Source organism: Tyto alba, unplaced genomic scaffold (assembly GCF_018691265.1).
Source record: "Tyto alba isolate M040663 unplaced genomic scaffold, T.alba_DEE_v4.0 Super-Scaffold_17, whole genome shotgun sequence".
In the NCBI taxonomy this organism is placed as follows: Eukaryota; Metazoa; Chordata; class Aves; order Strigiformes; family Tytonidae; genus Tyto; species Tyto alba.
In genome coordinates this window covers 20,964,826-20,973,557 of record NW_024881279.1, presented here as the reverse complement: position 1 = coordinate 20,973,557, position 8,732 = coordinate 20,964,826, and the positions used below count along the sequence as shown (strand labels likewise).

General features: G+C 56.4%; 1 protein-coding gene across 1 annotated transcript; it reads right to left on the bottom strand.

Annotated features, from left to right (window-relative positions):
* Positions 1–4,951: 4,951 nt before the first annotated feature.
* On the bottom strand, positions 4,952–8,704 carry SMIM33 (small integral membrane protein 33). Its single transcript, XM_032995526.2, is given in 4 exon segments — positions 4,952–6,686; positions 6,688–7,030; positions 7,794–7,850; positions 8,316–8,704. Coding segments are annotated over 4 exon segments (603 nt in total). The 5' UTR covers positions 8,423–8,704; the 3' UTR covers positions 4,952–6,590.
* Positions 8,705–8,732: the final 28 nt, after the last annotated feature.

Here is an 8,732-nt window from a genome sequence, read left to right as displayed (position 1 = left end):
GCCCCCAAATTTGCCAGGCAGATTCCAGCACCCCTGCGGCTTGCCCGCCTTGCACCTCTCCTCCTGCTTTTCCAGCCTTTGACGGGCACCCTCGTACCCTCATCCTGTTCTCGTCCCTCCCTGCTCCCCTCACAGCTCTGCTTTTCCCAGCGGAGGCTCCCCATCCCCTGCACCCCTGCTCTCCTCACTCCTCTTTATTATGGCAAATTCTAACGCCGCAACAAACAGCAAAAGCAAAACCACCCGGGTGCCGAGCAGCCGTTCCGCCCCAGGCGGGTGAGTGCCCCTGCTCGGCGCAGCGGGAGGAAGGGCCAGGGCAGCTCGGCCGTGGCAGGGGGTGGCAGGACAGCCGGTGCTATTCCTGGGCTCAGCCCCAGCTCCAGGTGACCTCTGCCAAGTCATTTCCCTGCTTTGTGCTCCCGCTTCCTCCTCCTCAGCCGAGCAAAGCCGGCCGGCGGGCTCCCCCGGAGGGATGCTCTCCCGCTCGCGGAGCTGCGGGCGGAGGAGCGGATGTCTCCCAGCCCCGTGCCCTGCTTTCGGGTGAGGGGGGTGGGAAGGCTGCTTCCTTCTGAGGCGGGGGGAGTCTCATCCTTCCCCCTCCCTTTTTATGATGCCTTTACTTTTCAGGGCTGGAGAGGAACAGAAGAACCGCGCTGAAATACCACCAAGGGAAGGAAATAAATATTATGCCTGAGAACTCCAGGGGTTCCCCAAAGAGCCCCGCAAGAGGTATCCTTCTCCCCATCGCCGCCCAAGCCGCCTGCAGAACAAACCAACCTCAACAAGTACCCCACGTTTAACCCACCACTGATGTGCCAGGAGCTATATTCCCCCCCGACCCCAGGACCCTGCTTGGGGCAGCCCCCGCCCCACCAGCGGGAGGGAGGACGCCCCTTTAGGCCGCTGCAGCCCCAAACCGCTCCTTTTTCTCCCCAAAGGCAGGGAGGCAGATGGGATTTTGAGGTTCGGTTTGCTCAGCCACCCTAGGGAAAGGCTGATGTGACCGTGCTGGTGCTGGGAGGAGAAGTCCCAGTCACTGAGACGAGGGCTGTGACCCCCTCCTGCTCTCCGTGCCCCCCCACCAGCTGTGCCGTCCCCCGTCTGGCTGTACAGATACCGGCACTGGTGACAGACCTGGACCGCCCAGGAGAAAAGGAGCTGGAAGAGCCAGTGCATTAATTGTTAACAACTCTTCAGGAATAAATCCCTGTAGACTGGACCGGTGTGACCCCAAGCCGTCAGGACAGTCAGCGGTTTGCACAGGGGACGGCTGCAGGATGCAGCGAAAGCATTGCTGAGCTGCAAACCGTGCCAGCTGCATCTTGGTGGAAGACGGGTAAAATTCATGCTAACAAAGAAAATAGAAAAGAAACATGGGGTTGAGCTGAGACTTGCCAGAAGTCCAGACAGTAAAATAAGCTCTGGTGCTAAAAACAAAACTCCTCCCCTTTCCTGTTCGCACACGGGCAGGTTTCTAACATGCAGGTGCTTCAAGGCCTCCATAGCCAATATTCTGTCTATGAAAATAAAATTTTCCCCCAGGAGGTTGGCTGCACCTAAAACCTTTCATTTAAGGCTCAGAAGGAGCGTCAGTTATATTCAATTATTGCAGTAGCATCCTTCAGCTTCTGTGTGATGCTATCAGTGCCCAAAGCAGATGTAAATGCTATTTACTGGTGTGAAATTCTGGCTCCTCTGAAGCTCGGCTGCTCTCCAGAGGAAGACATGGACACCGGGGACACCCCAAATTCCTAGGGGTTCAGAGAGGTACTGGAGGCTCCACACACTTGCCGCCCATCGCACGGCAGAGAGCAGCCCACCATGTTATTTTGAGCTCTGCTGCACGGCTGGAAGTCTTCAAATTTTGTTTGTCAGTTTGGGTTGGCTTGGCCTTAGCTGGGAACCAGAAGCTGGAGCTGCACACCTCTGGCAGGGTGCATAGGGCAACATGAAAATGGGAAGAAAACATGGTTTTTTATCAAAACCAATAATGAAAAGCACCACCAAAAGAGTTCAAAATGAGCACAACTAAACACGTACCAAGGTTTGACCTCATTAGGGTGCTCAGGGCTTGCCTGTACCCTGCAGACCATTCAGGGAAGCAGGACTTGGTCTCATCTCTGCCCTACAGCTGCTCTGTGGGGTGGAAACTGAGGGTCAGGACACATTGGCCATAGGCAACAGGATGCACCCTGAGGTGGGACACTCTCTTCCAGGCTCAGCTCCGTACCTCAGAGCCCCATCCTCAGCAGGAGGAGAGCTGCAAACCCAGAGGGAACAGGTAAAAGCACGGCTGCTTCTCACCAGCTGCTGCCCTTACACCAGGAACCAGTCTTTCTCTTTTTTTTTTTTTTTTTTATCCTCAACTATCCCAATTCTCAGCCCTTCAAATGTAGGCTTTGCTTCTCTAGAAGCGTCACTCCTTTTTCAGCAGGAAAAAAAAAAACAAAAAGAAAAAACAAAACAAAAACAAAAAAAAACAAAAACAAAAAAAAAAAAAAAAAACAAAACAAAAAAAAAAAACACATTGTTTTCCTAATCCATCTCCACGCATTAGATGTTTTAGTTGCTGGGTGCAGAGGCACAAGGTGACCCAGGACCTGCCCCATCCTCAGCTGCCTGCAGGGATTGAGGAGGCTCCGGAGGGACCCGTCCCAGGGGGAGGGAAACGATCCACCCTCTCACCCCAAACTGCAGGTACGCAGATCTGCAAGAGGGTGGAGGGACCTTCTCGCAGGGGGCCTGGCTCTCCTCGTGCTCACCTTTCTCTGTAAAATCACGAAACGGCGCCGGCCGAACGCGCCTGACCTCCAGGTCCCTTTCGGGCTGCTCAGCACCCCGTCCTTCATCGCTGCAAAGGCTTCCCTGTTCCTCCTTGCGCCACGGAGCTCAAAGCCAGGCTCTCCTCTCCAAACCCCAGGCTTCCCCCAGCTGCGCTCTCACCGCTTGCTGGGGCGAAGCCGGAGAAGCTCCCCCCCACCACCACCGCCCCCAACCCCACCGCCCCCCAGCCCCCCCAAACCGCCCGGCGTGCAGTTGGCCGCCTCCGCCGCAAGAGCCCACTGCTGCTCCGCGCTGGGCTCCCCGCAAACAGCCAACCTCCAGCCGGGGGGGTCCCTGCCCCCCCACACCCCCCCCCAAGGCGTGGGGAGGGGGGGGGGGGGTGGTGCCGGTGGGGCTCAGCTGGTTCCCAGCCCTGCGGGGAGACGCTGCAGCTCCCCCTCCATCTCCAGCCGCCTCTTTCCCTTTTTGCGCCGTTTTAGGCAACGCAACAGCAGCAAAACTCCCTCCGACCCCGGCTAAACGCTCCCGGGAGCTCTGTGCCTGCGCGGGGGGGTCTAGAGGTGCTGCCCCCGCGGCAGGTGAACACCCTGAGGAGGAGGGAAATGAAAGGAGGTGCACGCAATCCCTAATCAGGACAGCGTTAATAGGTGATGGAGGAGCTTTTTAAAGCTTCCTAAGGCAGCAATTTGGCTTTGAGAAAAGCGACTAAATACAAAGTCTCTGCCAGCTCCTGCTTGCTGTGCTGCAGAAGCTCCCCGGTGCAGAGCGTGTGATAAGGAGAGTTATTGTTGCTCCGCGGTCATAAAAAGATTATTGTGAAGGAGGGGAAGAAAGTTATAACTGAAATAACCTGGAACAAGCTCGGTGTTTGAATAGAGAGTAATAATGTTATGATAATTTGCATGCACAGCCTCTGCCACTCGAGAACCCTAATGTATTTTATAAAATCTTGCACTACAAAGAGCAATCCTATAAGCGGATAGCAGTAGAGCTGGCCAAATATAAAAGAGGGGAATCTGTAAAAATGGCATTTTGTTGTGTGGGAGAAAGCAATGAGAAGCAGAGTTGAGATTTAACCCTTGGTGTCCTTCTGGAGGAGAAGGCTGGCAAAAGATTGTCGCTTGCTTCTATGATCTAGTTTGCTATTATGAGTCTTACAGTATGGGGGGTTTTTCCTGTATTTCAAAAGGTTATATGGAAATATCTGTTTGCAAATGAAATATAAGGAAAAAATCCTGAAGGCTGGAACGTCAGTACTAGATCTTTCCGGAAAAGGTGATAGAGAAGAAGGGGCTGCTGACGGTTCCTGGACTGGGCTGGAGGGATCACAGCGCAGGACAAATACGGGGGAAACCGGAGCCCCACCAGCACCACCGTTCAGTGCCAGTTGTATTTGCTTTTGGTTTGACAACCTGAAATACCTGAACAACGGCAAAGCGTTTTGCAACAGTGGGGTTTCCCCGGCTCCTCCACTGTGTAAGTGATAGATCTAGGCCACAGCACGCTGTAACATAAATCAGACCTTTACGAGTCCCCAGCCGGCTGCAAATCAATGAGTTCTAGGAATAATTACCCATTTTATCTTTCTCTTTATTAATATTTAGACGGTTTTAATCTTTTCTCTGCAAACACCATGTTTCCCTGCTGCGGTTGTCCTTCAGTGGGGGCTTCTGTGAGAGCTCCTCTTTCTCCCCTTCAAGACTGTCTTGAGCCAAGCTGCTCCCTGACCTGAAACGACACCACCCCGAAAGCCGGGTGACGACTCCGCCGATTCACGCCGGACGGGTGACACCGTCTCGGGGCGCAGCTGGTGTCCTCCAGACACCGTGGAGCCAGTCTGGGGACCTTGCCATGGCTGTAAGGGGGGTTTCTTAAGATCCCACCCTTGGCGTGGGCGACCACCTGGATTATCACAACCTACAGCCGTCGTTTAAGACAGCCCTGGAAGGGGGTTAGCTCTTCCGGTGGGGCTGGCTAATTAGGGGTGTGTAAATTAAAAAATAAGCCTTGTGTTGACACGCAAAGGGAGGCTGACTCTCAGGGATTCCCAATTGAAATGACAAACCTTATCTCCTCTAACACGGGCATGGGAAAGCTGATAGTGCGCTATCACCTCTGGAAAACAAAAGGGAAAAAAATCAAAACAGAAAACGACCCCCCAAAAAAGTAACATAAATTATGTTTATTGTAAAGACCAAAATTTTCCAGCCAGCCCAACCACTACCTAGATTTAAAGTTAGTAAGTGAGAAAAGAAGCTGGAAATAAGCGAGACAAAGGATGCTGGAGTATCTGCTGTGTCAGAAATACCTCTGGCACCTGGCAGAACAGGTAGAAGACCCTTTTCTCGCCCAACAGTGCACAGAGGGGTCTGTGCTGGGGATGTGGCTTAGGACAGGCATGGATCTGGCTTTTCTGTTCTGGGATGGGGAGGGGAGAGGCAGGAACTGTATTTTGACTCCTGGGACTATTCAGCAGAATAAATCCTTGAGGGTAATCCCAGAGGCTGTGCTCCTTCCCCAGGGACTGTCTCTGAGCCCACGCACTGAGGGAAGGCTTTGATGTCCAGCTTCCAGCCGAGTGAAGAGAAACTGAGACCAGTTTCTTCTCCAAAGAGATGCCAAGTGCTTCCAGCAGCACAAAGACTCCCAGGGTTGAGCGGGTCACCACGGTCCGCTACCACCAGGAGCCTTATGGGGCTCCGGTTGACGTTTCACCCCTCCGCCTGCTCCCTCCGTGCCACCCCAGCAACCTTCTGCCCAGGGTGATCGAGCCACATCAACATCCATCCCAAGGGGGCTGGCTATGCCAATTCCACCATCGCGCCCTCCTCAGCTGCTTCCAATGCTGAAATCACCCAAGTCCCCAAGCAGAGCCTCCCTCAGCACGGGGAGAGCAGACAGTGACGGGGACAAGGACGATGCCCACAACGAAGGTGACCTCAGGTCTTCCCATCCCTGCCGTGGTGCACAGAGATGCTGCAGGCTCTGCCCAGAGATGCACGCAGCTCTCCACCAGCGCCAAGATCTCAAGAGGTTCAGCCAGCTGCAAGGGGGGGGCTGATGTGCCGTTATCACCTCTCCTGCCTCTGCCGTGTCACCTCTCTCCTCTCACCCACCTGCGCTGGGGGACGGGACACGTTGTCCTCTGCCGCTGGCTCCGCCGCCGAAACACCAACAGGGGTTGAGGTGCTGCCTCCTCTCCGCCAGGCTGCTTACCACGACGGGCTGAGCCCGTGGCCGGGGCTGGCAGGAGCGGGGACAGCAGTTTCAGCCCTCCAAAGGAGGGGAAGGGACTGTGGCGTGGAGGAAAAGAGGGGCTGGAGGCTTTTTCTGTGCCATGCAAACGGCATAATGAGGACACTGTGAACGTGGAAACACCTTTAATCTGGAAAGCGATTCCAGATGATGCAACTTCCAGCTCCTGCCAAGGGGCCGAGCATACGCCCAGAGCTCCCCAGCTGGGGCGAGGACCAGGGCAGCTCTCCCGGGCACTCCCAGACAGTGTGGGACAGGTAAAACCAGGGCGAGAAAAAACAGAAGAGATGCCAATGCTGTGCCACGTAGGCTGACCCAGCTTCTGCTTGAGGACGGTGGTCCCCTTGGGCTGGAGTTTTGGGGGGCTAATGATGGGTCACTGCAGTGACACAACCTTCTATCTGAGCCTACCCAGGGAGAGACGCAATCCCGGGGAGCTAAAACCTCCACGTGTGGGAACCGGTGAGTCTCGGGCTAAGCTAACATCCCAGGCATTATATTTCCAGCGGGACGTGGTCCCTTGAGTCCTGCCCAGGTGGCTCAGAGCCTTGTCACAGGTACGTGACCTCGATGACGTTGGGCTCAGCGCTCCCGCAGGGAAGGTGATGCTTGCAGGGGCACTGGCAGGATCGTGCCGGCCGTGTCCGTGCCGCCCGGCTCCCGCTGGCAGGGCTGGGCAGGCAGCTTCTTCTGGGAGCCCAGTTTCTTCCAGTCCATGAGGTGCACCCCACCGTCCAGGTCCTGCGGCATGGGCTCCTGGTAAAGGGTGATCTGGACGGTGCGGAGGTGGGGGCCGTAGTGCACCGCGATGATGATGAAGACGGCCAAGAGGACAAAGATGATGACGATCGTGGAAATCACGGGCAGGGCATCGGATTTCTTCGTCACGCTCCTGACAACAGAGATGGGAGTGAAGGCGGCCGCATCCTGGGGGTCAGGCTGTCTCAGCTGGCTGCCGGGCAGGGAGGCGTTCATGGCTGAGCAGGCTGACCTGGGACAGAGGAACACGGGGTGGAAAGGGGTGAGCACCAAGCGGAAGCCATCCGATGTCCTCCTCTCCTGCCCTCGAGCTGGCAGCTCCTGCCTGCACTGGCAGCTGCCGGGGAATGGGACCGACCTGTAAGCGCTCCCTCCCTCGGGCTCGTGGCCCAGGGTACGTTTTGGTGGTTACAGCTGGGGATGTAGGGATGGCGCCCTGGATGTGTGCAGCCGGGGGGGCCATGCCCTGCGTCCCCTTGCCCTGGACACCTTTGGCATGAGGGTCTTCCCCGCCGTTGCACCTCGCTCCCCAGTTGCAGCCGGTGATGGGAACGGGGAGCCCCCTGGAGAAGGAGCCCTCCACCCTCCCCTCTTCACCCCCAGCCCCACGGTGCTAACCCAAAACCAAGTCCCGTGGGGACCTCCCCGGGAGACCCAACCCCACCAACACACCCCACGGGACACCCCTCACTCCAGCCGCGAGATCCCACGGGAGCCAGCACGGGTGGGAGAGGAGGGAGGGGGAGCCCTCCCCAGCCCCGTAGGGGTACCTCAGCATCCCTGCTGCGTGGGACTCACCATCTCCAGCAGCGAGGCTGGGAAGCTGAAGGCAGGACCGGCAGAAAAACCTCCAGGAGGGTTCTCCGGTGTAGGTACAGCCAGACTCACCTCAGCGGCTGCCACGTCACGCCTCGGCCCCGCACCCCCCCCGGGATTCCCCGGGGCAGAGGAGGAAGTGCCTGCTCATCCCACGGGCAGGAGAGGTGCTCCCTTACCTAGCCGGGTGCCACATCAGCGCCGCCGCCCCCTCCCTCGCTGCCCACACACCCTCGCTGGAAAAAAAAAAAAAAAAAAACAACAACCTCCTCTCACCCACCGCAAGACAAGCGCCCTTTTGTTCGGGGAGAAAGCACCTACCACCCCTCCGGCGGCACACACACAGCCCCCGGCCGCCTAACCGCAGGAAACCTCCCTCCTTCCACTGACTTGATGTTAAAATGTAATGCGGTTAAGGAATCGGTGTAAAAAAACCACTTTTCTGCACGTGAGCTCTTCACACAGCCCAACAGAGTGTACCCACCACAAACACACACCCCCCCCCCGATGCCCTCGAGTCCGGCAGCATTTACTCCTTCGTGCGGGCGGGTACCAGCCCCCCTGGTCCAGGGATGCCCTGCGGTCAGACCTTCTGCCGTCCCTGAGCACATCTCAGAGCAGAAAAGGTGGATCCTCTGGAGTTTTAGCCATTACAAAACATGTCTCCCCATCATTCCGTCCCCAAAAGCCACTGCTCTAACCTGGAGGCTTTCAGCAGACAAGCAGTGGGTGAGTATATGGGCTCCATCTTTCCTGCACATGGGGAGGACACGGTGGGAAATGCCTCTTCCCCCATCCAGCTGAGCATCCAGAAGAGATCTGGACTGCATGTTAGAGCTTCTGGGAATTTGCGCTCATTTCAAGATTCAGTAAAACCTTAATCTACAGTGTAATCTCTGAGCATCACATCTGTGCAAGAGAGGGAAAAACTGATGGGGGAGGTTTTGTAAAAGCAAATGCTGCTGTGGGGTGCCCGGCTGCCTTTGGCGTGATGGTCTGCTTGGGTTTTTGGAGGTGTTTGAAAGAGCCCCACTGAAACGCTGACCTGCGTAGTGCATGGGAAATCTCCCCCGTCATGGAACACAAGGACCTTGCCGCCGGCAGCAGAACACCCCCCC